We start from the raw sequence: 18,175 nt of genomic DNA, 5'->3' as shown, positions 1-18,175 counted from the left end.
GAGAGAGGGAACTTAAAAAAAAACAAAAAAACAACCCACTTCAAAACATCTCTTACTGCTCAGAAAGATCCAACTTCAACATTTAAAAATTAAAAAATGGGTTTCATCAAAAACACAAACAAACAAAAATCTGCTGACTAGTTGATTGTACACAGAATGTCTCTCTCTGTGTGGCACGAGAAACACTGCAGAACAGACGGGTAGTATTCTCATTTAGTTTTTTTTTTTAAATAATGCTTTATTTAAACAAGTCTCATGAGAAACTTCTCACACCTACAAACTGTTAGGACAGGCTGTCAGGAGACCATGTGACATCTTTCAGCCAATAGAAAACGCCGATCCCTTAACGTTACCGGACGGCCGAGTCGCATGCCACCTCTCGAGCAATTTTTGGGGTTTTTTTACACAAAACTGAGGTGCGGAGTAGTACACTATACTGGTTGCTTAGCAGCATAGAAAAACAAACAGTACTTTTTTTTTTATCAGACGTTCTTTACACACCTTTTTTCTTTTAATACAAAGCCACTAAATCCACAAATGCATTACTCCAAAAGAACAGCTGGCCGTATTGACAGGAGGGATTCAGGATTACAGATGAATTATAAAAAAAACAAAAACAAACAAAACAAAAAACCACATGAACGAAAAACAAGGCATATAAAAGTGCGATACATTTTCCAACGAACATTATTCTGAAAGAAGTAAACCAGTTCAAGTATTCAGGGGGCAGGGAGGGAGGTGACGACCACAAACGAATACACACAAATATATATATATTTATCTTATGTATAAAAAGGGTAATTTTGATCCGTAGGTCCAACAGCTTGTCCTGGTTTGAGAATCTAGAGATGCCATACCGCTGGGTGCCACAATGACAGCAGAAGGGTTTCGCCAGCAGGACCTAAACCAGCGTATGACAGACGTCAGATAGCGTAGCTGCCTTGTCCACAGAGCTGTGTGAGAGTGAACAGATAGTCAAGGCCTTGGGGGGGGGGTGTTCGGTTGGAAAATTAGGGGCGGGGCCGATTTGACAGACAACAGAACTGGAGTTGGTCCCTCTGTGAGGCAGCCGTACGAGAGGTCGCGACTGGTCGCTGAATCCCGCGCGCGTGTGGTCCGACAGCGTGACAGACTGATTGTATGCTTTGTTCTGATCCACACACACTCACACACACTCACACACACACACACACACAGGGAATGTTAGGGTCTGGCTGCGGCCGATCTCTCTCAGGCGGTGGCGGGAGTGGCGGGAGGCCCGGGGAGCGGGAGAGGAGTCGTGTCAGCAGGAGTCACCTCCATCCGCTCTGGGCCTTCAGCCTGTGCTGAGGGTGTGTGGGTGTCATTTACTGGGGTGGATTCTGCAGAGAGGGGCAGAGAGAGAGAGAGCGACTGTTTAGAGTTTCCTCTGAGTGAAGACTGTGGTCCTGGAGCAGCCAGACACGCCTGGTGCCTGAGCCTGGACCTGACATTTTATTTCACACTATCCCGTCACCGCGTGTCACAAACCGACTAAAAAACACACACACGCACGCACACAAATGGCTCACAGAAAAAGACGTGTGTGTCCAGTTTAAAATTCTGCCACGCTCTTTGGGTTCTGAGCTGTACCTTAAAGGAAGGTTGTTTGGTCAGCTTTACAACTTTTTTGACAAAGTCAATTTCGTCAGACAGGAATATTCCTGTTTTGACTTTTGGCTCTGGTTATAGAGTCTCAAATGAGAAATCCTGCTTTGGAGAACAACAACAACCACCCCCCCCCCCCCCCCCAAACATGAGCGTCTGAACAAGACTCACCTGTCTCTGCGTTAACGATGATACAGTCGCTCTCATCCTCCTCATCCTCGGTGTCAGCCTGAAAGCCGTCCGTTTCCATGGCTTCTGCCTAATAGCACATGACCGATCACAGACAGTATGTTTACATCAAACTCCCAAATGTCAGCTCACACTTAAGGTGGAAACAAACTGTTTTTGTTTTTTGAGCGAGCACCCTTGTCACATCAAATAGCTTTAACCAAGTAAAACAAAATCCATTTCTTTCACACCAACACATACAAATGAGTACTTGTTTCTTTCCATAACGCTAAAGGTACTTAATCTAAATTTGAACATTTGGGAGGGAAGGAAAATCATTGAAAAAAATTACGACACAGTCAAATACTTTTGTGGGAACTGAAAACAAAACAAAAAAAAAAGAGTCTCTCTGGAACAGCGTCGGTTTGTCCTACCTGTTCGACGTCGGAACATCTCTTCATGTACTTGGTGATGGAGTGGCTCCCCGCGCTCTTCCTCTTGTTGGAGACGGGCGTGGTGGAGGAGGACTGGGGCGTGGTGGGGGAGTTGCCCTGGGAGCCGGGCGGGGCGGAGGCGTCGTCTCGGGGAACCTGAGCTCCGGAGGTGAGGTAAGTCCACTGGCAGGGCACAGGGAGGGCGTCGTGGCCGAATTTGGACAGGACCTCGGCGTGGACGTACCAGCAGCAGCGACGGTATGTGGAACGTTTCTCGTACACAGCGTTCTCCTTTATCAAACGCTTCAGCTGAATCCTGCACGGACATCACATCACACAGACTGTCTTATCTGTCCGTCTGTCTGTCCGTCTGTCTGTGTGTGTGTGTGCGTGTGTGTGTCTCTCTCTACCCCGAGCATTTCACTACCTGCCTTTCATTAGCACACCTGATTCAGATGATTCACTGCCTTATGATCAGTTGATTCTAGCGTGCAGTGCAGGGCACGGCCAAAAAGATACAACACACGAGGACTACGTTGAAGAAACAAAACCGTGTGCTGCTACATTTTAGCTGCTAGAGTGGTGTGAGTTCTGCTATTGAAACTCTGAGGGGTAATGATTAAAACATGTCAGCAGTATTTAAGTTTCACAGTTCTGTACAAGGACATGGAGTAGCGTGCTGGTAAAGGTGTGTGTGCTGGATGGACAGGTAACTGGTGGGGACACATGTGCATGTTGGGTGGACAGGTACCTAGTGGGGATGCGTGTATCAGGTGGACAGGTACCTAGTGAGGACGCACGTGTGTGTCGGGTGGACAGGTACCTAGTGCGGACGCGCATGTGTGTCAGGTGGACAGGTACCTAGTGAGGACGCGCGTGTGTGTCAGGTAGACAGGTACCTAGTGAGGACGCACGTGTGTGTTGGGTGGACAGGTACCTAGTGCGGACATGCGTGTGTGTCAGGTGGACAAGTACCTAGTGAGGACGCACGTGTGTGTTGGGTGGACAGGTACCTGGTGGGCCTGTGTGTGTGCGTGTTGGGTGGACAGGTACCTAGTGCGGACATGCATGTGTGTCGGGGTGGACAGGTACCTAGTGAGGACGCGCGTGTGTGTTGGGTGGACAGGTACCTAGTGAGGACGCGCGTGTGTGTTGGGTGGACAGGTACCTAGTGAGGACGCGCGTGTGTGTTGGGTGGACAGGTACCTGGTGGGGACGTTGTCTCCAGAGCCGTGGGGGCTGACGGTCGGGGAGGAGGAACTCTGCTGGCGACAGAACTCCTGAAACTCGCTGATGATGACTTTACTGCTGTTCACGTTGCCGTGGAGAAGCGGCAGCAGCTGCGACAGCACTGAGGGACACACAGAGAAGAACCCAGATCAGGTTTCACCCCTAATACAGGAGCGTTTACATTAGCATCTGGTGAATGAGAGCTCATGTCAACGCAGTTGTCCTATTTACACATTTTCAAAACAACCTTCCCTCCCTCAGGGTAAACACACGGTTGTCTAAACCACATGTGCTGACACACCGGTGGAAAGGTAAACTGGTTGCAAAAACAATAAAAGAGAAAGAGAGAGAACACATCACACCGAGCGACTGGAAAAACAAAACAATCAAAGAACTTCTGAACAGTATGCAGTAAGCCTTAAAAACAAACAAACAAACAAACAAACAAACCCTCCGAAGTGAGCTGATGTGTTGGGATTAATTCTGAACTGAATTGAGAACAGACGGTTAACTGAAGTCAATTCAGTTCCTGCTGAAATTTACACCAGTCCTGAGGATGTAGGATTGAAACCGGATAGGAATGATCTCCATGAATTTTCCCCAAACAAGAGCGCCATCATCTGTAACCACTAAACATATAAATTCCATGTAATAAAAGATCCGATTAAATATATTCTATTATTCAGCAGAGCGGAGACTATTTTAAATGAGTGCCAGTCCTTTCCACTCAACACTGTAGAAAACATACTGGCGTCCAAAATGAGTTTGGTAACTATTCAGGTCACACTTCCAAAACCGCTTTCTCTCAGTGATTCTCTCAAAATCGCTTTTTCTCAAACCTGTCACATTCACTGCCACCGCAAAATCCAATGACTGAGAACGCAATGGAATTCAGTTCAATCCTGTTTCCTCAACGTTCTCTCCAACGCCAGTGGTTCACTTGCCAACTGCCACTGACTGAATCTGTTAATGAGCCAACACTACCCCTGCTCAGTCTTCACTTCTACTTCTCTACAAACTGCAAAAGAAACGATCAAACAGAAATGGCCCTTGTGTCTAAAAAGTGGCTGAATGCACAGTAAACACGTGAAAAAAAACAAACTGACAACAACAACAACACAAAACAGAAAAATGTTCCGGTGAGTTCAACTCTGGCAGTGTGTAGGGCCATGACCAGTCAGGGAAAGACTGGGAGCAGACTGGGAACACTGGGACTCTGTGTGTGGGTCTCCAGTGCAACCAAGGCTCAATGAACGGGGAACTCACACTGCTGATTCTTCTGCTGTCCTGATGATTCCTCTGGCGTGCTAGGCTCCTCCTTAGGGAGGGGCTCCAGCATGCACACGGCATAAGGTAGGAGGAGCTCTGGTAGAGGCTCCGCCCCTTCCCAGTAACATCCTCTGACAACGGCCTCCAGAACTTTAAGCTTCTTCTTGGACATCAGCTCGTCCCACTCACGGGCTTTCAGTTTCTGCCTGATCTTCTGTTTCTCTGGGTCGCCACCCTCCTAAACACAAAAACACAAACATAACACATTATTTCAGAGTGGTAGTCCAGAGGACGGGTTTAGTGAGAACTCAGAGTTATCTCTGAGCATGTAGTAAATCTCCTAAGAGAAGAGCCCTATGGCTTTGCTTTGCTAAAGGAATGAAGCCATAGGGCTCTCCTATTAGGAGGTTTACTACTTATTCTGAGTTAACTATCTGAGTTTTCACTAAACCCTCTTTCTGGAATACCTTCCAGAGACCAGTGAGCTACACAAAAACAAGGAGGAAAAAAAAAGCAAAGCAAAGTAACAGACAAACACACCCAAAAATGTTTGTTTTTAAAGTGATGCTCCAAATGCTGTTTTTTTATTTTTCAAAACAGTAACAACTGTGGTCCATACCTCCTCTTCCTCCAAAGCCCCTTCCCCGTCTGAGAGGTAGCCATGTGGTACGAAGAAACCATCGTCGTCATCATCATCATCACCCGCCTCATCATCATCGTCCTGACAGGTCGAGAGTGAGGGCAAGTTATAAACACACTCAACCAACCAACAGCCACACACATCTGCACCCTCAGTACGCTTCAGCGCACAACAGAGAAATGAAGCTCGTTTGATAACGGTCAGACGTTTCCTTTACTCAAGTGTATTAAATACGTTTACTGAGGAGGTAAGCGTATCCGTGGTTACTCTCGGTTGTTTAAGTCGTTTAAGCCTCACCCCTTCACTGTGAGAGAGAGACTCTCCAGGCTCCTCTTCCTCCCATTCTTCATCACTGTCCACCTCGTAGTCCAGCAACACCTGACACAAACACACAAACACGCCCTCTCGTTACACACTTTGAAACTGACAGTAAATATCAGTGCAGGAGCTGGACGACACACCCAGGTTTCGGGCAAGCCGTACATCTAAGCTGACCGCCAGTCTGTGTGTCAGAACGAATGAATGCAACAGCGCTGTTTTATCTACATATCAGAGATTTGAGTCAACTTTCTAATCTCTCTCTCTCTCTCTTTCACTCCTGGTTTGTTCCTAACCCAAGCAAAGGTTGTGGATTTCATGGTTTCATCAGCTCAGCTGAACCCCTGCGGCGGTGGGTTTTACCTTGTCTTGTCGGAGGGGGCACCTTGGTGAGATGCAGCGGCTCTTTCTGCTCCAGGTGCCCCAGTAGGCCGGACGATAGTTTTCGTGAAACTGGAGGAGCTTCATGCGACCGTACCTCCGACGGTCCGGGACGCCGTCTGCCTTCGCTCCGTCCACCACAACTAAACACTCGCTGTAAACAGCACGATATTTATAAAACACAGAACCACAAAACACTGTCTCACACACACACACACACACAGAAAAGACCTGACACGGTCTATGACAATTATCACATATGTACAGAGCACTTTTAAGTGGCTGGGTGAAATGCCAGAGCCCTGCAGCTGGACAGAGCCGTCGGTCTCTGAGGTTCTGACTCACCTGAGGGCGTCGACGAGTTTGGGTCTGGTTGGGCCAGACCGTCGCGGTTTGTGTCTCGGCCAGAAGTTCAGGCCGATGACATTAGCGTCCTGTTTGGTCAGGTGCTGGTCCAGTTCCTCTAGAACTGAGTCGTCACACCGCACACGTGTCAGCGGAGCCAAGCTCATGTGCTCCTTTATTTCAAACGGAGCAAACTTCCCACAGGCCGACGCAAGAGTCTGAAACACAGAACAGGGTTCACATGCATCCAGTATGACAGAATAAGAATGCTGATCTGGGGTCAGTTCTTCACTTTCATAGTCCTATTAAACAGAGTACGATGAACCAGAGGAAGCTGATCTTGGCTCAGCACTCTTACTTTGAAATAAGTGATACCCACTGGTCCAGAGCTCCTTTCTATTAGAATGCTATGTAAAAAATCTGAACTCAACACAGCGAGAGCGCCCATCTCTCACTGACTAGAGGCCAGTTTCTTTGAGAATAACCTGAGATGAGCTGATGAGGGATTTGAAACAGTCACACTCTTAGAGAACAGTCATTGCTTATGTTGTTTAACTCTGCGTCTCACCTTCGGTGCCAGCTGAGCCTTGGGTTTCTGCAGAAATCGCGTGATCTCAGCCTTTTCAGCTTTGATTCGCTAAACGAGAGAATAATGAGCAACGTGAATTACAAAAAAAAAAAAACAACAACAAAGAAATAAAAACAAACAAAAAAAAGGCTACAACACATTCAACAGTTAGAGAGCACCTGTAAAAACCTCACGTAATTCTAAATAATAATGACAACGCTAAAGTCTTTCAATGGGAGTCTCACCTGTTAAGTGGTTAATTGTAAGTGATGCTAAACTGATACATAAAGGACATGAAACACTGAGGGCAGCTAAGAGGGTGTAATCAAAATACGAACACACACCCAGAGCCGACAACCTCCCCATGACAGTAAAGTTTTCGATACCATAAAACACCCAACCCTGATATCATCAGCGTTTACGAAAACAGATATGACAAAAAACAGACAAAAACCCAAAGGACAAAGCAGCAAGTAAAATGGCTGGATTTTGAACACCCCCCCCCCCCCCCCCCCCCCCACACACACACAAAAACCCAAAACTCACGTCTTTTTCCTCTTTCAACCGTTTTTCCTCTTCTTTTTTCCGTTTCTCTTCAAGTTTTGCCCTTGAAAGACAAACAAAGACGATTCGGTGAAAGGCAACTTTGCAGAAGAGAAACAAACATAAAGACATAGTCTCATGCCATCAAACTAAACTACGTTATACTAGCCAAGCAGCAATGAACAGGGCTTTATGATTTACTGAATATAACCAACATATTAAATACCAGGCCATACTCTACTGCTATATAAGAATGCATGCTATATAAACAGCGTATTATCAGTAATAACTAGTCAATGTCTGGTGTTATTGGACAGGTTTATCTTAACGTCCTGAGACGCGTCTGAATCACACTCACTCTATCTTCACTTTACGTTGCTCCTCTTTCGCCCTCAGTTTCTCCGCCTTCTCTTTCTCCTCCTTCTCTTTCTTCTCTCGTCTCTCCTTCTCTTCCCTCTCCTTCCTCTCCTTTCTTTCCTTCTCTTTCTCCTCTTTCAGTTTGCGGGCCTCCTCTCTCTTCTTCTCCTTGGCAGCTTTGGCCTCCTGTTTCTGTCGTTCTCTCTCCTCCCGCTGTTTCTGTCTCTCCTCCTGCTCCTGAGCGTTCTGAGACCACACACACAACAGTCACAATCAACCAATCACAACACACACAACAGTCACAATCAACCAATCACAACACACACACACATACACAAATCACATTCAACCAATCACAACACACACACACATAAGCACACACAAATCACATTCAACCAATCACAACACACACACAAACAAAAATCGCAATCAACCAATCACAGTCAACCAATCACAACACACACACACACAACAATCACAATCAACCAATCACAACACACACACACAAAAATCAACCAATCACAACACACACACACAAATCACAATCAACCAATCACAACACACACACAAATCACATTTAACCAATCACAATACACACACATACACAAACACAAATCACAATCAACCAATCACAACACACACAAATCACAATCAACCAATCACAACACAAACACACACAAATCACAATCAACCAATTACAAGGCAGTACTGCAACAAACAGGTACTCGTTGGGCTTTTCAGTGGTCTTGTTCCAATTTCTCTTCAGTGATTACTTTCCAGTAACTATTTTGCCACGAAATAACTACACCGCAGCTGCTTAAGAAATGGGAGGTGGTTCTGAAATGACATCCAACTGCAAGAGCAACATGACCTGCTCTCAAGTTTATATTTAATTTAAAGCGTGGCAAACAGGCAGTTAAGCAGCCTACATTTAAACGATTTTTCAATCAGATCTGTCTCAAAGACTTAATAGAAAGCAACATGTGTGAATAATCTAAGACAACGTATTTAAATGAGTCATTCTATGATCACGCTTAGGCATGTATACCTTGAGAGATCTTCTTTTCACTTTCTTCTGTTCAGTGTTTGAATTAGGTGTTTTCGATTCCTACAAAGAAAGAGGGGAGAAAAAAAAGAAAGAAAGAAAGAAAGAAAGAAAGAAAGAAAGAAAGAAAGAAAGAAAGAAAGAAGAGCGCATCAGATACTGACCCACGTGAAAACTGTGAGCTGTAAACGCACTTTAAAAAAAGGGAAATAAATGTATAAAATATTAACAAGAAGTCACTTCATAGGCTAAAGTGTTAAGAACAATGATGAGTTAAAGTAGCTGGTATCACATGAAACCCGAAGTATTTCAGACATGTGTGTATAACCCTCATAAACTTTGGCTGCAATCAAACCCAGAACCCCTCACACTAGATGACCCAGAAATCAGGCCTGTAGACCTCTCAGACCTGTATGAGTTCTCTAAACAAGTACTCTAATGTGTAGTTGTGGATAGCTAGAGCAGAAGAGAATCGCCAGTGACAGTTATGGCCGACTGAAGGAGGACAAGCTGACATTTCCACAAACCGTTTCAGCGCCTCTAGTAGGCGTGGCCTTGCTCTTCGTGGGCTCTGGGGAGCTGTCCGCCACAGAGAGAGAGCTGTTAGAACCAGGCGACACCAGGGACCCGTTTCCGTGGCTGACTTCTGTCTCCTGATCCCCGTCTTCCTCCTCCTCCTCCTCGGATCCCATTGTGGTGTCCAGCTCTGTCGGGGTTGCCGTGTCGACCACGGAACTGTCGAGGTCTTGTTCCGAGTGGGCTGCCGGGGTGGAACTTTGGGCCTCTGTTATCTTTGTGATGTCGTCACGTTCCGTGGTAGGGCAGGAAGCAGCAGTGGGTGGAGCAGGCTGTTGCTTAGCGGCATCAGCTGAACTGGAGTCCTCCGTCAGGTCGATGGTTATACTGGGGGTAGGGGCAGCTGGGGGACACTTGGTGCGACTCATGAAGCCATCAAGCGGCCCACGGCCGTTTACCAACGCAGGCCTGTGGTGCACCAGTGGGGAGGGACGATCGATTTCATTCTCTCCATCAGAGGCTCCGGGTTCAAGGCATGGGGGAGCTGCTGGTCCTCTGTTCCTTTTGGGTTTCCTGGTTTCCTTAGATTCTGGGTTGAGTCTTTTGAACGGGAGTCGTGCTGAGGGTAGGAAAAAAAAAAAAGGATGTTAAATGATCAAATTCAATCAATATACTGAGAATGACTGCGGGCATAAAGGGATAACTTTTATAAAATATCAGAGGAGTCGGTAAGATGTTTTGAGTGGAGCTGCCTGGTGTTGTCTGACACACAGTGTTGTTTTTGGGTAAAATATTATGCAAGGGAGACACGTTGTCAATCTCGAAGTTTCATCCGCTCGTCAAATTTTAGGTCTTTCTTAAGGGGGAAAACACAGATCAAAGCAAAAGGTACACACAGCAATGGTCTAAAAGTCAGACCACTCTCTCAGCCTTATTAGACCATAAACGTTATACACTTTCGTATTAGATATATTACACACTATCAAGTCTACCACCCATGATACAACACTACACCATACAGATGCAATGTAGAGGGACATTACCTTGAACAAGCTTCTTGGTGGTAGTACTGGACTTGTCGGCACAATCCATCCCTGCGAATGACAAAACCATTTCAAACAGTGAAGTAGAGCATCAGAGATCACAACACGAAAAGCATTTTACAACTGCATCAATATACAATTGTTATAAATATATTGTTCACCTTATCTGATAGATCTCTAATGCTTTATCATTTGTAGACATTGTACAGCTAGACCACTGTGTGTTTGTTACAAACACTTTAAAATACCCACCGACTGAAACAAATCGCGATGTCTACTATAATGTTTTCAAAACAACGCGGCGAAGTTGTTACTGTTAACAAAGAGATTAGCTTCTCAGCACACTATAGCTCTAATGACAAGCGTAAGAGTTTGTTGTCTTCTAAAAACATGCCCAATGAACTACATCTTAAGTCTCACGCGACTTTAATTCGATGAACAAATTTAAAGGCTGCTCGGTGTGCTCAATGGCATGCGAAATAAAGTTCAGTCATTTCCTTGGCATTAACTTTACAAGCCGTCAAACATCTACAACAAAGTGTTTTCTTTGCTCTCCCGCCATTCGGTGAATCACAGCCCCGTTGCGCAGGCCTGAGCCAAGACTGCTGCTAGTTGGCTGGTTACAAACAACTGGATTTAAGATTATGTACTTCTGCACTACGGGCTCACAAATTAACTGGTGCTGAACTGTGAATAATGTTGTTTCGCCTACCAAACTCTTTGATATGAACTCGAAACGACGAAAGGAGATAAAAAATTTTTTAAAGACAATTCAACGCGAGAAATAAATACTTCAAACTTGAGTCGCTTAGCTAACCTGGTTAACCTACATAAACCGCAGGCAGGCTAGCTTGCTAATTAGCGAGTTTGGCAGGCTAGTATTAGCCGAGATAAGGACTAGATACTTGTTAAACTGCTAAAATTTCACCTACCACAGTGCAAATTCCCTCACCTACCTATTTATGAGTATACAGTAGGCTATGTCAGGTCTGCTGCAGACTGCAGCTCGGTCACTGTAGTGTGTCAACTACAAAGTAAATTACAGATTGTTCACTAACCTCGCTTACACCAGTGATAAGCTTACTCAAAGCTTCAAATAGCGGGCTGACTATTAGCAATGACAAGTAGTCCGCTACTTGTTTCATTCAGGCCATTTTATAATGAACATGTGCAATATTCTGCATCCACCAAAACGGCATCGGTAACAACGAATTCATACTTATTTTCAGACCTTTTCGTGGGGTGGAGGCTGGAGGCCCGTCCGCAGAGGGGTCTTCCGACGCCAGCATCACCACCATCCGAGACGTCTTTCTGGGAAGTCCTTTGGCTAAGTTAGCTTGCAGGATTCTCGACGGGAAAATGACTATAAACTGAATATAGCAAACTGAACTTTATTTAACTTGCAGATGATCCGAAATACTCATCGAGAATAAATGAGTCTTCGGTTTAACCTAGAACTGTTAAAACTTTAATTTCTATAACTTTTTGATGTCAGTACAGTATTGGTCTGTCGGCATCCCCTTGCACTCTCCCTTCCGAATCCCCGTTGACTGCCTCGCGCTCGGCAGTCAGAATTGGCGGGAGCCTGTCGCCAGCCTTGGACTCGCTTGCTGATTGGCTGATGGTTCTAAACGTCACTGAATAAAACAAGGCAATCTACTGGCTCGCCAGGTTGTACTCTTTCTGCACCCCTACCTGCCTTTAAATCGTCCAGACCCGATAGGTTTCTTTGCTTTCGCTCCTGTTTTGGATTGGGTGGTTGATTAGACAGTATAGTGAAGAACTTATTTATTGGGTAACCTTAGGCCCAATTTGAGTAAAGGAAAGGTTTGAAAAAATGGTTTAATTGTTCAGCTTACCCATGATGCTCATGCATCTTTAAAAACATTCTCGTACTTTACCGACTCGTCCCTCCTATTTAGCAAATAATGCAGGCTTCCGTACAACAACTACCACGTCAATGAAAGCTCACTGTTTCTCTGTATTACCTGTGGCGGTTTAAGGGTTCATATCTAATACTCTCACTACAGATTCATAGTTTGACTTTACAATCAGAAATGGTAATCCTTGGCCTGCAACCCTTTTTACTCGGACAGAAAAACAATCTATTTTGCTTTCTCGCACTCCAAGATTTCCATGAGTTTATCAGAATGCACCATTACGCCCGAATTATATGTCAGAAAAAAGAGAGCATGGGCTTCTGGCGTTGTATTAAAAGTCTCAGATGAAAAGGCAGTAATAAATATAGCCCACGCTACACTTTTTTAAAGCTTTTGGTCTTATGGTCGCGTTTGTTGTTTTCTTCACAATTTGCTTTCATTTCTTCTGCTTGTTTGTCTGACCTATGCAAATCTGATATTCCATATCAATATTTCAAAGAATTGCCATGCAAAACAGCTGGGAGGTCTGTAACATGACGGATGACAAGGCAATAAGTTCATTGACTCGATTTTTCTTTCTCAGAAGAAGTAAAACGGATAGGTCCAGTTACGTAGACAGTGTGTAAAATTGTAAAACCGCTGTTTTCAACAGTACAATACTCACAGATAGTAACTGAGAAAAGTACTCTATTGAAAACACCATGAAAATGATTATTTTCAAGCAGTCACAAGTTTTGTGAGCACGTTTCCTTCTACGTGGCGGTGGGACTTGTAGTTCTGACAAGTGTGCATATTTAGCCGAGAAAGCTTACATCTCCCCCCAGAAACTACTATACCCACAACCCCCCGCATTTCCGGTTATCTATTGGGATTTTCAGGTTGAGACGCATCCTGGAGCCAAGTGAAGTTAGCGGCTTTGAATGTATCCTGTCATCCGGCATATTTGGTAAAACAATCTGAATACTTAAATGCTACTGTTCTGAGAAGTATTTGACGTGCTTTATCATGCTGTAGCCAGTATGAACTCATTGCCGGTGTTTCTATTGCTCTGAATGGCAAATTCTTGATCGCTAATACAACCTAACGGTGCAGCACTAACATTAGCTCTCCAGCTAAATTTCTGGGTTGTAAATATCGCCCTTGCACTGTTTTGAATATGTAATAGCTTCCCGAAGCGAAAGGGGAGTCTAAAGCGTCGTTTAAATGAAAAATAGCGTGACCCCTGTTTTGAAAATCACGTGTGGCCGTACGACTGCTGAATGTTTTGATGCGTTGTATCATTCTGTGGTCAAATAATGTGCTCGTGAACGCTGTAAACAGTTAACGGCAGGTATTCGGTTTCTGTTGGAGTCTAGCCTACTTCATGTCCCTGCAATTCAGTTTTGACCGGTCGGTCCACAGTGGGGTTTTTGTTTGTCTGTTTTGTTCTGTTGTGTTCTGCTTACAAATGCTCTTGATCTAGGTTAACTGTTGCATTTTATTCGTTAGTCGATGTAAGTGTGATGACATTTTGAAAATGACTGACGAAAAATGGTGCTTCGAGGTAATTATGAGTTCGTGTTTCTACAGAAACTTCACTTTAAACATTCCAACTGGATACTAGGATGACAGGTGAGTGAACTTTTCTTTTTTTTCATCCAAAAATTACAACCGTGACTTTTTTTTTTCACGGTTTTCCTGCTGTTCCGAGATGGCACCGCCCTCACTAATGACTTCAAATATGTGTGTTATGCTTTCCATCTGTTTTCTCTGTCTGTCACAGAACGGGTGAATAACTTTCCTCCACTGCCAAAGTTCCTGCGTCTAAAGCCTTGTTTCTATCAGAATGTGGATGAGGAAATTCCTGCGCCTCACCGTCAGTTAGTCCGCAGAGTTTACTACCTGTGGATGTGTGAGTAACAGTAGACTCACACACACACACACACACTCTTTTATTATGATTATTCTAAACACTGTTGTCTCTGTTTAACTGTTTTGGCTTTTTGACACAGACAGTCTGCAGCCTCTGACTGATACTCTGCTCTTTACAGTGTATTCTGTCACGCTCTGTGTTAACGTGATCTCCTGCATAGCCTGGTGGGCGGGAGGGGGAAACGCTGTTAATTTCGGCTTCTCTCTCCTTTGGCTTGTGCTCTTCTGCCCCTGCAGTTACACATGCTGGTTCAGACCTCTTTACAAGGCCTTCCGGTACGGTGCTCTCCGTCACAATCTTAGCCACCTGGAACATTTGACAGGTGTGTTGCGTGGAAACTGACTGTGACTCTTGCTTCTGCCACCAGGGCCGACAGCTCCTTCAACTTCATGGCTTTCTTCTTCGTCTTCTTCCTGCAATGCATCCTCTCTCTCATCCAGGCGATCGGGATATCTGGTTGGGGAGTCTGGTGAGTAAACGTTTTGAATTGTTCCGGTTGACTCGTACCTTTTTTTTTTTTTAACACGGTTTTTTATCTCTCTTTACAAACACTTCCGCTCAGTTTCTTGTTAATTTATTTATTTTTTTTGTTCGGCCATGCACTATTACTATGCAATTAAAACAAAAAGAAAAAACCCCAAAACCCAAACTGGCCTCTTTTCTCTCTCCCACAGTGGTTGGATCGCCACAGTTTTGTTCTTTAGCACCAATGTGGGATCCGCCGTCGTTATGCTTATCTCTGCTCTGCTCTTCACTCTGAATACACTGCTTATGATACTTGTCCTATACAGGGTGAGTTCTCAGCACACACACACATGCACGCGCGCACACGCACGAGCACACACGCACACGTGCATTCTTGTTTGTGTCTGCCGTGGATTATTCATGACATGTTGTCAGCTCGGTTTATTTGGCGTGTAAATTTGAAGAGCCCACGTCGGTGCGTTGTCAGAAGCTAATGTATGTGAAGTGGTTTAACAACTGTTATCAACTGAAATCAGTGATCGCATGGCAACAAGCTATGTCGTCATGTGTTAGCGTGTTTATGTCGTGGATCAGAACGCATTTGTGAGGTGCATTTGAATATTCCTACATCAAGTTCATTATTGAAACCATAAGAGAAAAGCTGCAGTCCAGTAATGGTGAGTTATAAAGGGTCTGTTACACAGCTTGGTGCAGTCTTGCTTAATTGAAAACAGAGCCCTGTAAGTTATGTGACTACGGTTTTACTGAGGGTTCAATGGTCCAATCAGGTTCATCGACTGTACCGTGGGGGTGGTGGCAGTTTGGAGCGTGCACAGGAAGAATGGAGCTCTGGGGCATGGAAGAGCGCCACTGTAAGAGAGGCAGGATTTAACGCCATTGCAGAGAGTGGACCAAGCCTGCCTCAGTACCCTGCTGCTGTGCCAAGCTACCCCGAGAACAGGCCGTGGTAATACCCGTACTCAACAGTAGATGGAGGCAGAGCGCAACTTTTTTTTTTCTCTTTCTGCACGAAAAGGATAGTCCGTAGACAATGGACTCCACCCTGATAGAGGAACATTTGGAAGATCAGCTGAGATTTGGACAAATCATTTCCGTCACAGACACCATTTGAATGAATTTGAGTGGTAAACTTGTTGCCTAATGATTCAAAAGGAAAAAAAAAAGTCTGATTTTTTTTTTTTAGATTACTCCTTCCACAACATTTTTTTAACAATTAATTTAATACAAGTGCAGACCAAAAATTTAAGTTTTGAACAGTTGTAGGTGTTAATTTCATACATTTAAGCAATTGTGGAGCAATTTCTTAAGGTATGATGATGATGATGATGATGATGTAGGTGGTTATTATTATTATTATTATTATTATTATTTACATTTTTATTGTCTTGCTGTGAGACAGCAGTGCAGATTACTTCAAAAGAAAACAAATGCCTTACACAACGAACCAGAGTCGAAGTGATGTGGAGACTGAAATGGATTGTATCATTTTTAATGAAACTGTGATCAGAATGGAATAATCCAAAGGTTTATAAAGCGTGTGACATTTATAGTCATTTCCATATCATACAGTGCGTTGATATACTGACCTGTTGCTGAACGAGATTTTTCTTACTAAGCAGATGAGAATTTATAGCATGCATGGCTTCAAATTGCTATGATTACTTATGTTCTTTTTCTTTTTTTGCTGTGATCTTTGCCATTTTTCTGTTTGTTTAACCTCATTGTTATACCGGATTTCACCTGAGATGAGCCTTAATTTTTTTTTTTTATTTCCGTGCGTATTTTTGCATGTGAAAAAGACATTTGCTCCCCTTGTTGCCTTAAGAACTGCAGTTCTGTCAGTGAATGTAGCCCAAAACGTGCTTTAATTTCTGTAAAAGCTGCAAAAATTGTACCCTGCCAGTACCACCACCATCAACACACACACACACACACACACACACAGAGCGAGATTAGAGTAAAATTATAAATTGTTTTGTTCCCAAGGTTTGCCAAATGATATCTTAACGCTTTTGTCCCTTGGCTCTGTTCGTTTTTCTGTTTGTTTGTTTGTTTGTTTGTTTGTTTGTTTCAGCCCTGCTAATGAAACAAACATTCCTTCTCCAGTGTTTGAAGTGCATCATATCAGAGCGTTCATTTCCGAACATTGTGTTTACAAAGTGGTGTTTAATCTCCATCACTTGCCATAAGTGAAAGACTTGATTTTTTTTTTTTTGGAATGATTTCCCTCTGCAGGGTTTTGGGGACTTGTTTATTTTTCATCTCTTGGCTCTATTGTGGTTACCGACTAACATTTCAAGACGTTTGATACGACTGTATATACATCATAAATGTGTTATTGCAATGAATTGCTGATAAACTTAAGATGTTTGAGAATAAAAACATGCCTTTTCAAAATGCTATCAAAAGTGTGTTCCCTTCCACCCACTCCACCCCTCTCCCCAAGTCCATAAAATCCTGTTAGCCATCACACTGGGTAGTTTTTGTGATGGTCCCCACTACAACAAAGTCTCTTCAAACATCTCAAATAGCCAGCCATAGTCCCATTCACCATGGGCCGTCACCTCCCCTCTGCCAGAGCAGCTGGGCTCCAATGCCTCCATTGTCATACTGTCATACAGTATAGCTCCTGAACCTTCTTTTGTGAATATGAGGGGTGTGCAGAGTGCGAAATATATATGTGCTGAAACTGTAACAATGCAGTGTTATGAAAACAACATCACACATAGCCTTGGGCAAGAAAAGAATTTGATGTGTGTGTCCCCCCCCCCCCCCCCCCCCCCCCCGAACGACAAGGCTGAGGAGTAGAGTGGATGAGCCACACAGAAAGCATTAGGATAAAAACCAACGCACAAAGAGCACTGGAAGCAAGTAGAAGATCAGTTCATACTCGAGATTAGACAGTGGGACAGCTTTGGCATGTGTCAAGAGTGTGTTATTATCCAAAAAAAGGCACGCTCTGAAGAATGTACGACGTGAAAGGCGAGAAAGAGTTGACTCGGGCTCTAAGTCTGAGGGAAAAGCGTATGGGCTTATCATCAAGTCAAGGCATGTTCACTGAAACACGTCCAACAGCGTTGCGTTACGTTACCGCACCGAGAATATTCAAATATCTCATCACAAAACCGTCTCGCAGAGAGGTCAGAGAGCGTGAAGTGCACAAATGTTCAGGTTCAGGTTCAGGTTCAGGTTCAGGTCGAAGCTCCAGCTCAAGTTAAAGTGCTTTACTGGCACAGCCTTTCACACTGAAGATATTGACCAAGTAGGTACAATAGACTAAAATGAATGAGACGAAGGTGAACACAGGCAAACGTACATGTGACAGTGACGGAATGTTGAAGCGAGACGATGGCTTTGGGCAGAACAATGATTATAAAATTAAAGAAGAACTGAAACAAAAAAAAAGTATTGTAA

At 44.2% G+C, this 18,175-nt stretch overlaps 2 protein-coding genes across 2 annotated transcripts; one reads left to right on the top strand and one right to left on the bottom strand.

The window, feature by feature from the left end:
• Positions 1-1,230: 1,230 nt before the first annotated feature.
• On the bottom strand, positions 1,231-11,781 carry chaf1a (chromatin assembly factor 1, subunit A (p150)). Its single transcript, XM_030784246.1, has 16 exons — positions 11,715-11,781; positions 10,484-10,534; positions 9,452-10,059; positions 8,928-8,987; positions 7,881-8,125; positions 7,526-7,586; positions 6,980-7,048; positions 6,412-6,629; positions 6,049-6,220; positions 5,665-5,745; positions 5,347-5,448; positions 4,725-4,962; positions 3,435-3,579; positions 2,229-2,544; positions 1,798-1,885; positions 1,231-1,361 (listed from the first exon to the last, which is right to left on the bottom strand). The coding sequence occupies exons 1-16, from the start codon at positions 11,779-11,781 to the stop codon at positions 1,231-1,233; spliced, it is 2,652 nt and encodes an 883-aa protein (XP_030640106.1).
• Positions 11,782-13,238: 1,457 nt separating this feature from the next.
• scamp4 (secretory carrier membrane protein 4) lies at positions 13,239-16,074 on the top strand. The gene is made up of 7 exons (XM_030784775.1): positions 13,239-13,309; positions 13,933-13,974; positions 14,126-14,254; positions 14,394-14,550; positions 14,643-14,744; positions 14,950-15,067; positions 15,529-16,074. Exons 2-7 carry the CDS (start codon positions 13,968-13,970, stop codon positions 15,709-15,711), a joined length of 696 nt encoding a protein of 231 aa, XP_030640635.1. The 5' UTR covers positions 13,239-13,309; positions 13,933-13,967; the 3' UTR covers positions 15,712-16,074.
• Positions 16,075-18,175: the final 2,101 nt, after the last annotated feature.

The sequence above is a fragment of the Chanos chanos genome, chromosome 9 (genome assembly GCF_902362185.1).
Source record: "Chanos chanos chromosome 9, fChaCha1.1, whole genome shotgun sequence".
Lineage (NCBI taxonomy): Eukaryota > Metazoa > Chordata > Actinopteri > Gonorynchiformes > Chanidae > Chanos > Chanos chanos.
This window is presented reverse-complemented; position numbering and strand designations above follow the sequence as displayed.

Coding starts and splice junctions, on each gene's coding strand:
- chaf1a (XM_030784246.1), bottom strand. CDS start 11,781: ATGGTGGTGATGCTGGCGTCGGAAGACCCCTCTGCGGACGGGCCTCCA. Junction 5,449..5,664: donor CTCTCTCTCACAGTGAAGGG/GTGAGGCTTAAA, acceptor TCGACCTGTCAG/GACGATGATGATGAGGCGGG. Junction 4,963..5,346: donor GGGCTTTGGAGGAAGAGGAG/GTATGGACCACA, acceptor TGTGTTTAGGAG/GGTGGCGACCCAGAGAAACA.
- scamp4 (XM_030784775.1), top strand. Junction 14,255..14,393: donor AGTTTACTACCTGTGGATGT/GTGAGTAACAGT, acceptor TGCTCTTTACAG/TGTATTCTGTCACGCTCTGT. Junction 15,068..15,528: donor TGATACTTGTCCTATACAGG/GTGAGTTCTCAG, acceptor TGGTCCAATCAG/GTTCATCGACTGTACCGTGG.